Source organism: Camelus dromedarius, chromosome 1, assembly GCF_036321535.1.
Source record: "Camelus dromedarius isolate mCamDro1 chromosome 1, mCamDro1.pat, whole genome shotgun sequence".
NCBI lineage: Eukaryota > Metazoa > Chordata > Mammalia > Artiodactyla > Camelidae > Camelus > Camelus dromedarius.
The window spans coordinates 54,255,614-54,276,616 of record NC_087436.1 but is presented as its reverse complement, the minus strand read 5'-3'; the positions used below and the strand labels follow the sequence as shown (position 1 = coordinate 54,276,616).

General features: G+C 35.2%; 1 protein-coding gene across 1 annotated transcript in view; it reads right to left on the bottom strand.

Moving 5' to 3' along the window:
• The window catches only part of STPG2 (sperm tail PG-rich repeat containing 2), a 440,242-nt gene that overhangs the window by 341,799 nt on the left and 77,440 nt on the right, over nt 1-21,003 (bottom strand). Inside the window, exon 7 of the mRNA XM_031469154.2 lies at nt 783-943. Coding sequence (XP_031325014.1) covers nt 920-943 — 24 coding nt within the window. The 3' untranslated portion in view covers nt 783-919. The remainder of the gene's footprint in view (nt 1-782; nt 944-21,003) is intronic.

Sequence of the window (21,003 nt, the reverse complement as noted above, 5' to 3'; positions counted from 1 at the left end):
GACACGGCCTGGCCCACCAGTCTGTTGACCTCAGTCCAAGCAACTATCTGGGCAGAGACATAGCCCCACCCACCAGCAGGCCTGCTGCCTTAAGACCTTCTGAGCCCAAAGCCATCCCAGGACCCATCCCTCTCCACAAGAGGGGCCAGGACCAGTCCTTGCACACCAGTGAGCCTCCACTAACATGGGGAAACCCACAGCTCTGCAGCCAGAGACCCAAAGTCCAGCTCATACCCACCAGTGGGCCAGCACTAGCCCCAGGACCAGCCTCACCCACCAGTGGGTAGACAGACTAACCTTGGGACCAGCAGGACCCTATAACCAAACATCTTAGGACCAGTCTCTGTCTACCAGCAAGCTGGCACTATCCCCCAGAATGCCTGCCTTGAACCTGCCCACCAGTGAGCCAGCACCAGCTCTAGGATTCCCAAAGCCCTACAGCTATAGACCCAGAGACCTTGCTCTTGAGTGTTAGTCTGGAAATTTGGGATGGAAGAAAGACTCGTATTTTTCAACGCAAATGCATTTATTGATATGAAGTTTCTTTACCAAGTATGTGCCTGTTATTTTTCATAACAGACCTTAATAAATCAAATAACAGTCTCACTAAATAAAAAATAAAATTTAATTTTTGTTCTTATGCCATAGGTGACCATATGTAAATAATTTCAACAATATTAATATGGCTTATAACAATGAGGTATATATCACATGTAATTTTTTAAACCCTAAATTCTTAGGATTAGACATAAAGAACATAATTTATGGTATTCACATATTACCTGATAATCAGCAGGCCCAGGAGTAGTAAAAACTTCCTTCTGAATCAGGAAGAAAGTCCGAGGAACAGAAGAACCAAATGCACTTTTCTTTTGTTTCTTCAAGTAGGTATTACTAAAGTTGTCAATTAAAGTATTGTTTAGGATATTATAAAACCCAGGACCTAAAAGTATGAAGAATATCATATATAAGAATAAACATGCTTTTAATTCTTTTAAACTGAGTAACTTTAAATTAAGAAAGTAATTTTATTTTAGAAAGAATTATCTTATATTGGCTGGCAGGAATGCAAAGTGGTCTGCTACTCTGAAAAACAATGTATCAAAGTCTTATAAAGTTAAACGTATACTTTCCATATGACCTAGAAATTGTACTCCTAGGTATTTCCCCAAGAGAAATGAAAACAACCCAAATGTTCGATGTGAATGGATGAACAAAATGCACCATCCCCAAATAATAGCATAGTAAGAATAATAAAAACACAAGATAAATGCAACAACATGAATGAACCTCAGAAACATCATATTAAGTGAAAGAAGACAGACACAAAATCCTAAATAATGTGTGGTTCCATTTAAACAAAATTCCAGAAGATGCAAAAATCACAGAAACACTTAACAGTTACCCAGGGCCAAGAGCTGGGGAGAGATTAACTGCAAAGGGCCATGAGAGGACTTTCTAAAAAATGATGGAAATGTTCTAACACTTGACTGTAGTGATTACCTGAGTATATACATTTACCAAAACTCATCCAACTATACTTTAAATGAATTATTTTTATTGTGTAAATTATCCTCAGGAAGGAAGAAGGAGGAGAGACAGAAAATTCTTGATGCCAAAAAGCATTGAAAAGTTGATGCAGCAACATTAAAAATCAATTTGGAAAAGAAAAAAATCACCTATCATCCAATCTTCATATCACGTAGTTATTTTAATTTTGCCTGTTACATTTTAGTGCACATTTATAACCAGGAATATTTTCCACAGTGGCAATACAAGTGAATAACATTGTTTTCATTCAAACCAATACAAATAACACTTTTTGCCATTGAATAAAGTAATCAAGACATTCAGATATTTGAAGCAGAGATTTCTGTATGTTTTATTACTCAGTATTTTCAAAAAATCAGTTCCAGTGACCAGCAACATGTCTAAAATGCAATATAATATACTTGAAAGAACACTTGAGTAGATTGTACTCATGTTTTCTGGATTCCACTAAATTAGATCTGCAACAAAATAGATATGAACCATCACTTAAATCTCGTTTGTTTCTCTGGGCTTCAAGTTCCTGTCTAAATATAATAAGAATTTATTAGATCAATGCTACTCAAAATGTGGGGTGAACTGCTACCTGTCCAAGAACAATCTATAAGAAAAGGAGCTTCCAACTAAATGTAAATTGACTATTTCACTAAACATTTTGTAACTGTCTTTCCCCATGACGGAAGCATGGTGTTGCTTCTTTACATTCTGGCTCAGTGTCATTTCTCATTGTAGGCAGGAAACAGACGGTTGACAAGGGGGCACTTTGAGTAGCATGAGGCTAGATGATACTTTAGGTTCCTTCTGGATTAAAGGTATCAAGTTGTTCTATGTAGTCAAATCCTCTGTACTCCTAATATATACAAAGTTTTTCTCAAAGAAGCTGCCTACAAACTCTTCCCAATTTTTCAAATATTCTAGTTCTAAAGTCTATTCCCCAAAAGTCTATATCAAAAACTCACTGTGTCAACTTTGAGAAAACCTGAATACTAACACATTTTATTTCTGCCATCTTCCAATGTTCCTCCACTGGTAATGTTTGGGGAAAAGATAACTAGAAATCAAAATGAAAATTATTTGGGCCATCATTTAAGGGAATTAAAGGACAAATATCTCAGATTTGTCTCTCTTCTGGCATGGGAAGACAACATAATACATCACAGGTAAGCTTAAGTACTTATATGGGGCCCTCAAGGTGTGCACATCTCAGTTACTACCTTGTTAAGGTTATGATTTGAAAAGTCACCCTGATCACTATAAATCATTCACATTTAGAGGTTTTTTATATTCACTTCCCAGTTATTAAGTGTAGAAATGCCCAGGAACCCTATTGTTAGACAGTTTAGGGATGCCTTCTAGTAGTAACCTGCAACAGCTCTGAGCTATATATGAGGTGGTCAAATCTGTTCTATGAATGATGGGTCTAATTCATTACTGTACCCTAATATCTACATGGGAAAAAAATAATGTTCCATGAAGCCCATTCTCACTAATTCTTAAAATATGTAAGATCAGGATTAGATTTTAGAGATCATCGTAATTCAACTTTATCCTTAAAAATAAAATAACCTTTGGGGAATTTATAAAACTTTATTCACAATACATTAGATCATCAAATTAAGAACAAGGCCCAATGTTAAGGCAGTTGAGTCACTCAAAATATTCATATTTTGAAATAATTTATAGTTCAGATTCGTAACAGACACTACTGAGCCAGGCTCTTCTGGGGTGGTGCCTAGCCCTTACACAAGACTTCTCCAGCATGGCAGTCTTAGACTAGGCAGACTTCTACACAGAGCCCCAAGATCAAGTGTTTCTCTAGGCCCAGGTACATGCTGTTAAGCTTATGCCTTTGCCTGAGAAGTGGTAGAAAATCACTTCCACTGCATGTTATTGGTCAGGAAAGCCATCAGACTAGCCAAGATTGAAGAGGGAGAAGAATAAGACTCAACCCCTCAATGGCAAAAGTAGTAAACAATTTTATCCCAGGAGTACAGTATTACCATAAAAAATCACCATATCAAAACTTACGGCAATGGTCTCGGGTCAACAATGGGCCAGAAGCTGAAACAATTCAAGACTTAGAGAAATGGCCTTGAGGAGTCTATTGGTAATGGCTTAAAAAGAGTGATAAAAATGTTACGGAGGTTGGAGAAAATATAATTTGTATTTTATAATGGCAGAAAGTTTAGCAAAACTAATACTTGGGATAATGAAGAAAATACCTAATAAATTAGTGGCTTCTAACTAAGGAGATTTCTAGGCTGAATATCAAAAGTGCCAACTAGTTGCTTTGAGCTGTGGTGTGTGAGAAGGTTTGGATAGGAAGAAATAGGACAAAACTGTTCAGTTTTCATACAGAATTTATAGGATATAAAAAAGATTTTCTGGGTTTGAAAGTAAAACTGTTTTTCATCCCCAGTCTCTCCACACAGCAAAAAGCTCTCAAAGCAAGAAATGGCTTGAGATCAAATCCAGGGTTTGGTTATAAGACCCTTTGTTAAGACCCCAAAAAGATTTAAGATAGTACCTCATAGACTGACTCAGTTAAAGAAAAGAGCCCCTAAGAATGTTAAGGCCATATGTCACAGACCCTCTAAGCTAAAACGACAGTGTCCCTAAGAATCTAAGAGTACTGAAACACAGCAACACTAGAGGCAACCCAAAGAGGACAAAGGCTTTTCTAAAAAGTACATGTGAGTGTGGCTTTTGTCCAGTGTATCTGATTATAAATTAATACAATGAGAAACCTATAAAATTTTTATAAAGAACTGAGCCAACTTGGAATGAAAGAGACAACAGTACAAAATTATAAGCGGCTCATAGACCCCTGATCTTCTCTGGACAGGAAGCAGGCTAAGAAAACTCCAGCTGAAAACACAGCCTGTTTCTTACAGAAGAGGAAGGATGATTCAAAGTATGAAACCAAGAACCCAAAAGATAGAACAAAGGACCACAGAAAATCATATTCCCAGGGAGCCCAAATGGATCCTGAAAAAGGAAATGGCAACATGTGCCTGGTTGGATTTCAGAATTGCCAGAGGCTATAGGCAACTGCTATTGGTCCCCAGTTTTCCCTTTTTTTTGAATAGGGGAGACTAATATGATTATCCGATCTCTCCTCCACACATATATATGTGTGTATATATATATACAACACATATATATGTGTTGTATATATGGGGCAGATGACTTGTATCTGTAGTTCACAGCTCTTCTGATAGAAAAGAGAGATACCAAGATGATCTAAATTATGACACCCAAGAATCCCCATGTGCACCTATGCCTGACTTAGGTAACAGGATTCTGGTCTTCAAGATTATATCATAACTGAATGAGTCTTTGGAGGCCTTGAGAAGACATGTAGGAAAAATGTAAATATTTAGTGACCAGAGGGTAATCTGTAGTAGATTAAAGATGGCCACAAATCCTTTCCCACCCCTGTCACTGAGAGATGAAGTTTCATGTCCTTCAATATATGCTACCCTGAGTCACTTGATTGACTAATAGAATGTGGCAGAAGTGATGTCCTGGGAGTTCTGAGGGTAGGTCAGAAGAAGCCTGTGGCATCCTGCCAGGTGTCATGGAGCCCTGAGCTACTATCTTAAAAAAGACCAGCTCCCCTGGGTTAGCAATGCTGGAGCTGTGCATGCACTCTGATGACAGTCCCATCTGAACTCTGCCCTCCAGCCATCCCACAAAATAAGGAGATATAATAGGAAAAAAATCTGGTTTTTTAAGCCACTAACTTTGTTACACACAACAGACAACCTGTATGTTAGTAATTATATGTCCTTTTTGTGTTATAGTCTTAGATATATATAGAATCCCACTGTATTCTAGAATACTCACTGAGAATACTAGAACATGTGACTGGACATCCCAAAATATAATAGTAACAAAACTGAATATCATAAGATATATTACTGGCAGTGACCACATAGTTAATATATTATATATGCTCATCTATCAAGAGAAAATTAGGAAATTTACTGAATAAAGGAAAACAATAGAAAATCACAACTAAGAGATGTGACACGTTAAACTAAAACCTTCCTTAAATTGTTGGTTATTTTTATCTGTAATTAGTGTATAGTCAATGCTTTAAAAAATGTTGACTTAAAATGACAACACCACCCATAGAACAAAAAAACTGTACTTTGTGGCGCACCCATCTTGTTAAGAATGTTAGCTGCATAAGGCTAAAGAGCAGATACACGTGAATTAATTGCTAACCTGGTATTTTCTCTGTTCTAGTGTCCTGTGTGAATCGAGCAGCACATTGACCAAATGGGGTATTTTTCAGTCCTGCTATTTTTTTCAAGGGCTTGAAAGCAGTTCGAGATTCATTATATGTGCCAGGAGCTGGGGTGATTGATTTCAAAGGTACAAACCTCTAGTGAAGAACACGAAAATATGGCAATGAGAAACTATGGTACATTTTAACATTTTTGTGAGTTAAAAGCTACCTTCTTACTGATATAACATCTGGAGTTTAATTTATTTCTTAATGGGGTGAAGAAAATGTAGATGAATTAAGATCTTATACCTATCAAAACATAAAATATATACTTTTAGTGAAATCATCTATATATTAATACAGTAATATATTATGTACTTTACTAAGCCAGATAGACTTTTCAAAGGAAATCATCTCAATATGAGATTCTACATGATAGTGTATGGACAATCTTCCCATTTAAAATATTCTGCAAGTTAAGATAATAGATAAAAACGATATGATCTAATATGGTTTCTATTACATAACAAAATTGCACAAATTGACAAAGTTATCCAACATATATAGTCAATTATTTCAACAATATCATTATGTACCTTAAGAAAAATCTTTTTTTTAAGTAATTTCTTTTTTTGGAGGGTGGGGAGTAATTAGGCTTATTTATTTTTTAAGAAAAAATTTCTTAGATTCAAGTGGCATATAAATCCACTTTAACTTATAATGTTAAACTTACTATATTATAAACTTGTAATAATAAGTTTACTTATTATAAATGTATATTCAACCTATTAATATTAGTATATATGGAACTATATGTAAATTATGAAATCTTATGAATTATATCATTGTATAATCTATTTTTAACTTTTTATTTAGAATTAATTTCAAATTTGGAATATTCAAATATATGAATAAAAATAATACAGAAAATACCTGTGTAACATTTACCCAGATTCACCTACTGTTAACATGTTATGCCATTCATTTGTTTCATTTGCCCAATCTATTTCTGTCTTTCTCTCTGTTTGTATGTCCATTCCACCCTCTCTCTCTTTCTACACACACACACACACACACACACACACACACAAAGGCATATCCAGAGAACCATTTAATGGAAAGTTACATATATCTTGGCCTTTTAACCCTAAATACTTTAGTGTGTATTGACTAAAAATAGGCATATTTTCTTACATATCCAGTTATCAACTTTATTAAATATCTCAATGACATAAGACTTTTGTCTAATCTACCATTCATACTGCAAATCTGTCAGTTGATCTAATTATACCTCTATGGCATTTTCCCTCCAGTACATAATCTAGTCTGGGCTCAGATATTGCTTTTAGGCCCCTTTCATGTAGGAACACTTCCAAAGTCTTCCTAAACGCTATCTTATTATTTAAATGCTGAGTACAATATTTTTTAAATGGTAATACTCAACCCTGGCTGCACACAGAATTACTTGAGGAGTTAAAAAAAAAAAATACTGATGCCTGGGTCCTCATCTGGACCAGTTGAATCAATCTCTGGGAGAGAGGGGAGAAAGCATCTGGGCATCAGAATGCATTAAAATTCTCCACATGTTTCTAATATGCAGCAAGAGACAAGAATCATTATTATAAAGTCTTATGTTTTAAAAATTAATACTTGAAGACAAGAGAATTCAATGGACTTAGAGAAAATACCAGACAACTCTTTAAATCAATGATTAAAATAAGTATCCCAGAAACATATCTTTATTCCTATAAACCAAAAACAGGTGTTCTAAGCCCACCTTGTTAATTGAATTATTGCTTTTTCGATCATAATCATTAATATATCTGTTTGTATTCCACTAAACACTTAACATTCCCCCAGCAGGCAGTCCTGTTGGCTTTTACTTCTCCATATCTTTCACCCCAGAACCATTATTCTTTTCCTCATCATCCCCTTAAGCAAAATTGATATCATATTGTTTTTCATTTCTGAAAATATATTTAAAAATATTATCATTGGTAACAAGTGATGTCAAATTAGACTATGTATCAGATAAACAGGAAGAGCATAAAAACTAACAGTTCTAGCTGTGAAAAATGGTATCTTTAAAAATCAAGGGCACACACACATACAATATCCCATTCCCACACATCCATTTTGTGCAGTACCTTAAGTACCATCAAGTTGCTCAAGGCAGAAACCTAGTATTGATTTTGATTCTTCCTAGTCCCTTACCACATCTATCCCATTAAAAAGTCGTGTTAATTATGTCTCCAAAATATACCTGCAATCTATCTGTCTCCAAGGAGGTACCTCTTAGGTACAATGAAACCAAAGTAGTCAACCTGTAGTCATCTGAAGGTTAATAACCTTCCCAAGTTAAATAAGATAATCAGAGCTCTACATAGTACAACTGGATGAATATCACAACTAGTTGATCTGGAGACTGCCACATTATAAAGGTTTGCTAGGATTATAATGTTCCTACCTTAGAAACATCTTCGATACCTTCAAGACCTCTAAATACAGACCTTGGAAAATGTGAAATGTTTACTGTGAAATAGACTCTCATACTAATAATGGCAGTTTTAGATATGACCTATAGCCAGGCTCCAGAGAGCCTTCAGAACCTTCTCTGAAAGATATGCATGTCCTCACAGATTACACGTTAACACTTCATACATTCATTAGCAAAGCATATTTTAAGACCTAGACGAAAATCTCTTATAAGCTAAACTGAACATTTACATATGCAAATTTGCTTATTAAAAATATTTAATAGACCATTTCAATTTGAATATGCAAATTATCGTTAATATTATAACTTTATTTCATTTCATTTTACCCACATTTTTGGCAATATGATTTGCCCAGGCCATGTCTGTTCCCAATTTGCTTAAATACCACTTTTTAAAAATAATCTCCCTAACACCACTGGATTTGTTGCTGGGGTCAAATTATACCTATTATACCTATATATGAAATGACTATAGAATATTACCTGGGATTGAGAAAGAAACGCAGGTGATGTATCATTTACATTTGATGTCATACTTTTAGTCTTCTGAAACTGACTTTTAATGTCATATTTCCCAGGCCCTGGTACTCCCTAAATCACGAAAAGAAAAAAATACATGCTCTCATTAAGAAAGCATCTATAGCACCTAAGGGAACAGTTGGCTAAATATCTGAACCAAAGTTACAGGGCTTTTAAGTGATGTTACCAAAATACTTCATTAAAATGCAAGCCAGAACAAACTTAAGAGAAGGGGGAAAAAAGGATATTTCCCTCAGGAAAGCCTCCCAGAAAAACCTGAAACTACACTACTTGAAACTTTGCTGCCATCTACTGAGAGAGCTCAGAAAAAATCATCTCGCTCTTCACATGATTAAACGTAACTGACTAGAAAAAGTTTCCCTATTTCTTCCATTTAAACCAGCTCCTCTCTAAAAAAATGTTTTACTGCTTTTTCAAACTTCTATTAATCAGTAAATTGCTTTGTTTCCAACAACTAAGCCTCAGGATACATATTAACTATAAATGTTAGAAGCTATAAGACTTTAAGCTTTAACCAGATACTTTATAACTGACAAAAATTAATACAGTAAATATTAGGATTGAGTTTTTGTTATCTTGCTAATAAATTGTAAATATATCAAGAAGTACTATTTATTCATCATCAAATATTTTAATTACCTTGATAAAGTACCTTTCATAGTATAAAAGTTAGATATAAATTTTCTGCTTCATATATACCTCCCCTACTTTTTCATAGTAGAAAGAATTATTCTTTGATTTATGAATACTTGGCTTATATATAACTTGGACATATAATAAAGTTCTATCAGCAAATCCTGTCACTTACACCATTATAGTATGTCCAAATCCAACCATGTCTCTCCACCTTCACAAATACTCTGACCCAACCTAGTATCTCTTACCTGGATTACTGTGAAATCTCCCCTGCTTCCATCACTGCCCATCTTCAGTCTATTTCCACCACAGAAGCTAATGATGAATCCAGTTAAGACCCTTAGTCAGACTGCACCACTCCCCTTCTCAAACCCATCCAATGGCTTCTAACTTCACTTTGAGCAAAAACCCAAGGTCCTTAATATGAACTGAATTTCAACCCTAGATACACTACTACCACTCTAACCTCCTCTCATACTATCCTCCCTACTCCATTCACTCTGTTTTCAAAAAGATCAGTCATATATCCACCTCAGAACCTTTGCACTTAATCATTCTTTTTGCTTAGAATGTTCTCCTAAATAGCTCCAAGGCTCACTCCTTCAGTTCAATCAGGTCACTACTCAATGTTACCTTCTTAATTAGTCATCTTCAGGCCACCCAATCTAAAATTTGAATGCCTCCCCCAAACAACTCCTGTCACCTCTTCTACTTAACTTTTTAACCTTATAATTTTCCGCTATGTTGTAAGCTCCAAGAGGGCAGGGGGTTTTTTTTTGTTTTGTTTACTGTTATGTCTTTAGAGTGTAGAAGAGTATAGTAGGTGCTCAGTAAATATTTGCCAGATGAATGGATGAATGGATGAATGCATGCACTGAACCCTACATTTCACTGACTATATAATGAATTTGGAAATGTGTTCTTCTGGGAACCAATGTGCCTCCAAATAAGAGCATCAGCCATTTCTAATTATAGTAAAACTACAGTAAAAATAATTTGAAAAATTCTTTAGAAGAAATTCTTATACAAAAATACCTCTTCTTATAAATGAATTAGATTCTAAAAATTTACACAAAGGTCCATGTTATCTTGTCTCAGATGAACAAACCTATGCAATTATTTGGTGGCTGGTAGAAAAAATTCACTTTGGTCATGGCATGTAAGATTGTTTTTACATACGAACTTGTAGAAAATTACATTTAGAAGAAGAAAACTGTGTAATTCTGTCTTTATATAAACCTACGAAATATTCATCAATACAGAAATGAGGAGAAATATTCAAATACATGATATTAATCGGTTTTCTTAAACTTTACAGATATGCTATATCCATCTTGTCTCTGTATAGGCGGGTATGTTTAAAAAATAATCAGCTGGGATTACTTTCCGACTGTTTTCAATAGTTGGTTAAATGGTCATTACTGGGGAACAGAGGGAAAAGGCTACATATGAATAATCAGGTAAGTGAATATACTTAGTCTTGGGAACTGTTTTGCATAAAAGGAGAAATGAAATCTTGACCCCTTCAATGAATACTTCCTTTTCCTTTTCTTCTGCTTTTTCATAAAGTTCATAATATTATTGAACTTTGCTTCACTAAAATATTATGGAGCAGCAAAATGAATTCCTTACTTCTGAAAACTTAGACTTACGATTTAATAAGTCAATTAAAAATAAGCTCCAAAATAGGAATGTGAGACACTGACCAGTGAACAGCAGGTCTCCGTTCATGACCATAGAAAGAAGGCAAAAAGGCTTTGCCAACACAGAACCCCAGGCACAGGCTGAAAATGCTGTTATGCTTAGCTTGCTTTTCCAAACTGTGCAGAGCACCTGCATTGGTAACAACCTATTAAATACATGGCCCCCACAGTGTCTCATCTGAGATCTGGTGAGTCAGAACCTTGTTGGGTCCAGGAATATACACTTTTAGCAAGTCTCACAGATGATTTTAATGTACAATAAAGAACTACAGCTCAGCCCAAAAGGGGTCACTACTACAGCTTATTCTGTTAAGCAATCCATCGTAAAGTAGAAGACCCAGATCTTGAAAGTATCTTGCCTTGGGAACAGAAATTACAGACTACTGAGGCAGGCTGTTGATGGCATTTTTCATGTTTAATCTAATTTTAAAATGGGCTTCTTTCTTTAAAAACTATGGTATAATCATTCATTTGATGAGATGGCACGTAGGAATTAGGAGGGCTGAGGAAAGCCATACAGGTTTACTCTTCCTCCCCTAACGTGGAGCCATCATCAGTGATGATTACTATTTCCAATGAAAATACTAAAAGTTTACTATGTGCAAAGCACTGTTCACAGTAATAAATAAAGCGTGGGCTCTGCTTTTGAGAAACTCACACTAGATTAGTGGTTCTCAGCCCAAGCTGCACGAGAGAATTATAGGGGGAACTTTTAAAACAGCAATGCCTCATTCTACCTCATTCAAATTAAAGCCAATGGAAATGAGATCCAGCTATTATTAAAATTTCAAAAATGTTTAAAAGCTTTCTGGTTAATGCTAATGTGCAGTCAGGACTGAAGCTTAGAACAGTTTAAAACTCATATTGCTAGGCCTCATCCAGGTAGTCGCTTTCCATTGGTTCTGTAACTGCCATTGTTTCCAGAGTTTCAGTCTCCCTCATATAAATAAGAACTATTGTGAGACCAGGCTGCCAGGTACTCCTTTCAGCTCATACTCTATAATTTTTAATTCTGTAATCATATTTTTAATTTTCAAATTAGCTTTCTTATTCTCTAACTCTTCTTTATTCACACATGCATTATCCTTCATCCTTCTGTGAACATTAATAATAATAACTTTAATTATTTATCACTTTGTTCTATTATCTGTTGCCTTGAAGTTTCATTGATGTTGGCTTTTGCTTTGTTTTTGTGTTTCATTTTGGAGGCTTTCCTCAAGTATCTGGTGATTACTTGCTCCTCATTCACATGTAAGGGTGAGTCAATAAAAACTGTGATTGAAAATTCCACACAAGAATAGATGTGATCTGAAGTCTACTGGACTTCATTATGCTGTGATGGAATCACAATCCAGCAGGCTCCCAAATGTCATTCTTTCCTAAATGTCATTCTTTCCACAAAATGAGTGGGAAAGGTGCCTGGAATTCTCTCCCCATTCTGTGTATAAACTTTTACTTGAAATCTCCATTTTCTTCTTGCCTTACTTTTAATTATGAAAAATTTAAAACACACAAAAAATAGAGTATAGTGTAAGAAATTCCCATATACACATCACCCAGGGTCAATAATCTTCAATTCATGTCTGTACGTTTTCTCTAATCTTACCAACTTCCCCAGTTTCTCACTCCAGTGAGGTAGAGGCAAATCCAAAATATCATGTAATTTCATCAATGAATATTCTAAAATATAAGGGACTCTTTTTTAACGTAATCACGAAACCATGATCTTATCTTTAAAAAATCAACAATTATTTGATTCCTTAACTATTCAGAGTTCAAATTTTTGTGACTGCCTCATAAATTTATGTGTACATTAAATATACATATTAAATATACAAATAACTTTTATACATTTGTGTGTTTTAATCAGGACCCAATTAAAATCCATACTTATAAATGGTCAATACCCCAGTACCTCAGAATGTAACTGGACCTGGAGATAAGGTATTTAAAGAGGTAATTAATGTAAAATAAGGTCTTCAGGGTGAGCCTTAATCCAGTATGACTGGTATCTTTAATAAGAAGAGGAAATTTGGACACAGATGTGAGCATGAACAGAGGAAAGGCTGGAAGAAGACAGCCCTTTACAAATCAAAGAGAGATGCCTCAGAAAAAAAGTCACTGCCAACACCTTGATCTCAGACTTCCAGCCTCCGGAACTGTGAGAAAATAAATTTATTTTGTTTAAGCCCACTCAGTCTGTGGTACTTAGTTATGACAGTCCTAACAAACTAATAGAGGGAGGAAGCTAAAATACAAGCATGGATTCAATCCATCTTGTTCAACCAGAAGCTCTTCTATCACTTTCTATGAAAACTACAAACTATAAAGAGTTGTATGAAGCTAGGAACGTAGCAGAAAAATATACCAGTGAAGGCTAAGAGCCGTGGTGGTAGTAATTTTGAGAAGGAAAAAAAATCAGTTTTACCACACTTTTAACACATAATAGCTCAATAATATTAATTGAGTAGATGGGACTATAAAGACAGACTAATGAATACCATCCATAGCTCTTGACTTTTCTGCATCTCTCTCTCAAATACAGAAGATACGTTTCAAGACCTGATATTTGTACAGAACGGAATAGTATGCATCTAGGACCTAAAAGTATGCCATTGACTTGAAGGTAAGGCCCAGCCAGCTTCCAGTCATTACAGCCAATCCAGCGGCGGTGCCACACATATGAATGAAAGCATCCATCTTGGATACTCTGGAATGCAGCCAGATGAGTGATCCCAGCTGATACCACATGCATGAGAAAAAGTATTCAAATGAGTCCAGGGAACCCAGAGAGTCACTGTACTGTGAAGGCGAATTCCAGCAGGCCTGGAATCAGTGTGAGCTGTTCCGCCACAGTATCTACAAGGCACTGGTCAAGATAAGAAACTACTGATTAAGAGTCTTGCTTTGCAATTATGGAATTCCCACGAGTTTCAGAGTGGTTTGTATGGGCCTGCTAGCATTGTTCACTGATGATAGTGAGACCGATGGCCTGCACCTGGCCTCAGGGAGACTCCTGGAGGGTTCTACAGTTTGTGCTGGTTATATAACAGAATATGCCTATGTCACCAGCAGAGTGTAAGAACCCCTGATAAAACCCCACTTTGAGCTCCCAGATTCTGAGATGTCTGTGCATGTGTCAGTGGTTCCAGATCCAAGACAGAAAGCATGTCCTGGTGTGGCCTTAGGGAGGGAAGACAAAGCTCACTGCCGGCCTCTCTGGAACCCTTGCAGCCTTTGATTATCAAGAATACTTTAATGCTGTTGCTATTGGTATTCTTTTTCCGCAATAAATTGTAGATTTAATTAAGCATTGTCATTTTGGGCCCTGAGTCTTCTTTAGCAATCAATCCCTATTTGTCACTATAATTATGAAAAATAACAAATTGTTGTTCTTTAAAGCACTACATTTTAGGGTGATTGGCTATGCACCAATAGGTGACCAAAACAATAGCTAACATTTACTAAGTACATACCCTTTGTTAGCATTATTTTAACTCACAGGCAAGGAAACTATCACACAAAGAAATTATTTCCAAAATCAACAAAGCTTGTAAGTAGCTGAGTCAGCTATTATTGGTTGCTAGCACAATTCTAATTTCCACCCTCCCTTTCCACAGCCATCTGCCAGATGGGGGTGGCCTTGTGACACTGTCCTGGCTAATGAATGCAGGTTCTTGTCAGAGAAAAAAGAAAACAGAAGCCAGAGCAGAGTTGGAAGAAAGACAAATTCAATTTTGAAATATTAGTCTTGTTCCTGTAAAACATCAAGAAGGTGTCATATAGATAGTAATTCGTGGAAGACCAGAGCTCAGTGGAGAGTTCAGGGCGTAAACACACATCGGAAGTAATGCGTGCATTTGGAAATGATCAGTATATATGGGTGGTACCTGAAGCCATGAGACTAAAGGTGGTTTCTGAGAAATTGTGTAGAGAAAGAAGAGAAAGGGAATATTAGGTAATACTTATGTGATTCTTAGTATTAATTTTAATATTATATTCTTTATATTACTAATCTTTTTTAAGCACATACGAAGTTATGAATCACTCTACCCTTTTAATCTAATAATTTTTAGATGATTTACTATAGTCTTCGGCTAACATCTAGACTGAATATTTTGGTAAGACTGATGATTATTCTATCTTCCAGAGCTAATTAAAATGTACTTATTCTAATTTCTAAAAATAAAATGACATCCAGCATCCTTTTTCTATTATGTCATCTTTTAGTAAGGAGAAACAAATCTATAAGCACCTTAAAATGAAGGTTTGCAACTTAAAATATTTTAGTATGCTTATAGCAACATAACTTTTGCTATATGATTATAACTGGCATTATCTTCTTAAAAGAAAATCAAATTTTAATTTAAAATTGAATATATTTAATAAGTATGCCCCAGATATAGTTAACTCTTTAAGCTACTCAATCATAATGATTGATTGGACAGAGCAATATGTAAGTTTGACTTTAGAGTATGGAAAGGAACACATGTCTATTATGTTCATTTTCATAATTGTGACATAAATTGTGGTTCATTTAGAAAGCATAATGCTTTCTTTGTTTTGGATCTCAAGAAACAAATACACACTGTGATTTTTAAGAACTAATTAAATTTAAACAAAACTAAATCAAATAAACATAGTAAGGAAAGCTCAAAGTGAATAAAAAAGATTTGGAAAGGAATTGTATTAATTAATAATAGTATTTTAAGTGTCACTGGCTCTTAGATACAGCACTTAGGTTATCCACCATTGATATGAGACAAATAAGTGGCAGGAAGTGCTCTGTGGAATAAATGTACTAGTTAGCTTACCATATTTTCAGTAACAGAAATAGAAAAAAGTAGCTTTTCCATGTAAATCTAGAGACATTGTATATCAGAAGAGGCAGGATTCAAATATAAACTACTAGATTTGACTGTATATTGGAGTAGAGGGTTGTTTAACACAATTTCAACCATTCCAATATTAAACAGAGTAAAGCTGATAAAAAGCTAGTTAGATTCCTTAATACAGATGTTGAAATAACAGTTCATGTCAACACTGGTATCAGTAATTCAGTTGAGTCACAAATTTAATATAGCATATCTGATGCTACACTGCCAAGTTCTAAGCTAGAGTAGATATGACTAAATATGGCTATCCTGAAAAACGTCACTACAATGATCAAGAATTATAAGAGTTTTGTGCTCAAAAAATTTTCACTAAGAGAAAATGTATACAAATAGTTTATATAGTTTCCATGTAATTACTATGTCCTACATGGTAGATTATCTAGTAGCAGTCAAGATTTATAATGCCTATTTTGGTAAATTCATGCTATGTAAATGTTCAGAGTTCATTAACATTTATTACTGTGCAATGCAACATGAATTTCAGCATAGAGTTACTTAATATGAGTCTATTCTTCCCGCTCCTTAAAAATCCAAATTCCTCTTTTTAAAGAAACAATTAACACTTAGTGAATAATACACAGGCTGTTAAACACATCCAAATGAAATAATGTTAAGGATTATAAATCTTACATGAAGCTAAAGGACCTACATAAGATTAATTGTTACTATACTCACAAGGATGGAGAATTCAAATGCCTACTGGGGCAAGGAAGGCAAAGAAGTGTTGAATGGGAAATGGTGGACTGGAGATCACTCACCCTCACCCCTGGGTTTACTTTACTCCGCCCCAATTGACTGTTGTTAGTTGGGGTTTTTGTCTCTTTCATTTTAAGAAAAGCTGAAAATCTAGACTTACATATGAAATCCTACAAGTTACTGATATTGGTAACTAATTCAATTTTTTATAATTATGAATTGGCCACAATCCACTTGTTGATTAAAATCAGCCCATAAGGAACTAGATTCCACACTCTGCTCTTAGTTTATCTATATCTTAGTCTAAGTATAAATATATTAATATCTCCCTATATAAATTTCTGCGTACACCTCCATATCTTGCAAAATCAAAGTCCAAAAGAAGTTTGATAAATGAGTTGGAATTTCCCATGCCTAGTTGTAGTACCATCGTGATGAAATCATAATTTTCATAATTACAAGTGATTAGCAGAGACGTGATCTTTACACAGACTGATAGTTCTGAAACTAGGATTGCTTAGGTCTGAAGGAATCTCTGAAATGCTGTGTAGGAAAGAGCAATTACTCATCTTTAGCTAGAATCTGTAATTACTGAAGAGCACTGAAACAAACAAAACATTTAATATTCAAGTTGAAGGAGATTCCTTATCAATAGCTTCAACAGTAGTGTTTCTTAAAGTTTGGCATCTACACACCCCTTAATGGGTAATCAGTGTACATGAATATCATCAGTTTTAGGTAATTTTTAATGTGTCTTTTAATTTTCTTAACAACAAAAAAAACATTATTTTTTAAAATTAGCACATAAAAAGTTTTATTTCAATGAGAAGGATAATTTTATTTGCAGTCTTTCACCAAGATAGCTTTATGCAGCTCAATGGTAGATAGCTTAATTTGTAATTTGTTATATTTGCAATTGATTTCTCATGCTATCTTCTACTAAATTGGAAATTTTAAATTCAAATAGATCATTGTAAATGGCACCAGTGTTTAGTGGCTGCCAGATGAGTCTAGATTTTCATATTAACACAAGTGGTCCAGAATTTATGGAGAGATGACTCACTGAAGACTATTTTTAGGACTCGAATAGATGGTAAGTTCTAACATTTTACAGCCAAAAGCTGGAAGGTTGGATGTTTCAACTTGGAAGACAACAGTAAGCATATTTCTAATCCACTCTTGTTTTCAGCCCTCGAAATTATTTCTTCATGCTCTGTTGCAGCATTTGGATGTAGTTTATATATTAGCTAAATAATGTATCATCAGTTTCTTTCTCCAGACTAAAAAAAAGACATTGAACTGGGAAAAGATCCAAATGTCAGTCTCAAGCTATTTGTATTTCAGTTTCATTGTCTTTAAAAATCCTGAGAAAATATTCTCAACATTAAAAAGCACAATATTTTGGCTTGAAAACAATGAGTTTAGACCACTCGAGATACTAAGATATGCCACTTGAAAAGACCACATGAAATCATAATAGTCTTTACTGGCAGTAAATTTATATTTTATTTCAGTAGCTCATATGATCATCTGTCCCTTATCAGCATTCTTACTCTCGTATGATCAAACAGTTATTTCCATTACTCATTTCTTCATTATCCATACTTAAAGCACACATACACACTGATTGCAAATTTGAATATATTCATACTTTTCACTTTTTAATTCAAATCCAATTTAAAATCGGAAAGCATACAATTGGTTACCAACTGTTTTTCATGAACACACAGAGTATGGATTGCCACTCAGGTGGAATCTCTTTTACTTACATAATACTCTCCCACACTGTGAATATGGAAGGTGCTGTGCATCCCATCCCAACAGCTCCAAGAGTCTCAATTCAATATAGCAGCAACTCCAAGTGTGAAATCTCATCTAAATCTCAACTCAAAAGTCCCAAGCTGCATCATCTAAGTCATATAAATCAGGTATGACTGAGACTCTGGGTATGTTCCCTCTGGAACAAAATTTCTCTCCACCTATGGACCTGTAAAACTAGAAAACAAATTATCAGCTCCCCAAACACAATGGAGGGACAATTATAGGACACCAAACATAGACATTCCCATTCAGAAAGGGAGAAAATAGAAGGAAAATATGAGTCAGCCATCCCAAGCAATTTCAAAATCCTGTCAGGCAACTTCAGTTAGCTCTCAAACCCTGAAAATAATCCTCTGTGGCTCACAGCTTCATCTTCGGGAGCCCAGGCTCCACCTTAGGAGTCAATCTCCCTTCTCATAAAGGGTAGCAATGTGCTTCCAGTCTAGGAGTTTTATCAGCCTGTTTCCAACCTATAGAATCTGGTGTTCACTGTCTTCTTTCAGTTCTCCTCCTCTCTGTCCCTTTTAGTCCAAGCTGGCATTGCTTCTGCTGATGTAAAATTCTCATGAACCCTGGGGGTCTCCCCCATCGGACACAGGGATTCACTCCACAGAAGAGGGTCCTCCAAAAGTCTTTCCTAAATTATCTCAGCTCTATTTTTGGCTTCTGCTGAGATGGCTGAAGGGACCCATGTGTCACACAACTACTCTCTTCAAAGAGCCCTCTGTGTAACTAAATACTTAGATCCTTCTAAGCAAAAGATTGCTCAGTTACCTTAGAAAATCTTAGCTTTCTCTTCAGGCATGCTGTCCTGACAGTGAACCTCCTAATTTTAGCATCTTTTTCAATCTGGATATTTCTTAAATCTTTAGTCCTGGTTCCTTTCTAGTTCTTCCCTCAATTTATCATTTTCCTCTCACATTTCACTGTAAGCAGTAAGAAGAAACCTGAATATACCTTCAACACTTCGCCTGTAAATCTCTTCAACCAAATATCCAAGAACATCTCTTACAAATTCTACCTTCCATATAATTGAGTAGGACACAATTCAGCTAAGCTTTCTACCACTATATAACAAGGATTTGCTTTCTTATAGTTTCCAATATGTTCCACATTTTCTTCTGATCCCTCACTTGCGGTGCTTTAATGTCCATATTTCTACCAACTGTCTGTTTATGATTTAGTATTCTCTAAGATTTTTCTAGGTTTTTTCTACCATGCTTCTTATATCCTTCTGAGCCCCTTCTGAGTCATAAGATTCTTTAATACTCATATTTCTACTAACATTCTGTTCAAAGCAACCTAAGCTCTTTCTATTATGTTTCTCAAAATTCTTCCAGCCTCAATTTTTCGATCACCCAATTCCAAAGCCACTTCTACACTACTTCCACATTTTTAGGTATTTGTTTCAGCAGCACCCCAATTTCAGGTACCATAATCTACACTGGTACCTATGGTTGCTCTAAAAATTTATGACAAGCTTAGTATATAAGGTACACACACTTATTATTTTACAATCACGGACATCAAAAGTCCCAAAATCAAGGTGTTGGCAGAGTTCCCTCTCTTCCAGAGAATCTAGGGGAGAATCTGTTTCCTTACCTTTCCAGTTATTAGAGGTTGCCTACATCTCTTGGTTCACAACCGTGTATGATTCCAACCTCTGCTTCCATCACTGCATTGCCTTCTCTGACTCTGACTCTCCTGCATCCTTCTTAAGAACATCTGTGGTTACACTGGGTCTGCCCAAATATTCAGGTTAAATCTGCCCATCTCAAAATACTTAATTAAATCTACAAAGGCCTTTTACCATGTGAAGTAACGTTCATAGGTTCTAGAGATTAGGACATGGACACCCTTGGAGGGTTATTATTATGCCTACCATGCAAGGCTTGCCTCCTTGGGCCTCTTTTCTCCCCCAGTCATATCATGCTTGGTAAATTTTTACTACCTTGTCAGCGCTTTAATATATTCCAGAAGATTTTTTATTCATTTTTTAAGTGTCCTTAACTAGAAAGTTCATCCAATTACCTACTCAGTATATTTTCTTAGTAAACTGTATTTTCAAAACCCTGTGAAAATAATTCAATACTTCAAGATTCCTGTCTTTAAAAACATTTTACTCTTTTTAGCTTTTTAATCTTATTGATGCTGTATGTAAAAAGTTTGTGCTTCTAAATTTTAATTCTAGACTGCTATGATCTTTGCATATATCCATTTCATTTACTTCTCATCATTATGACCTTAAAATTTATCATCTCATTTTACATATGAGTAATCTAAGCATTAAATAAGTTGAACAAGTTGTATTAGGTCACACAGCTAGTAAGGACAAAAAAAAAAAAAACCAACCTAGGAATTAAACTTTTCAGAGATATTAATAAATGTATCTTATATTTTAAAATAGACATTTTAAACCTTAGAATTCCC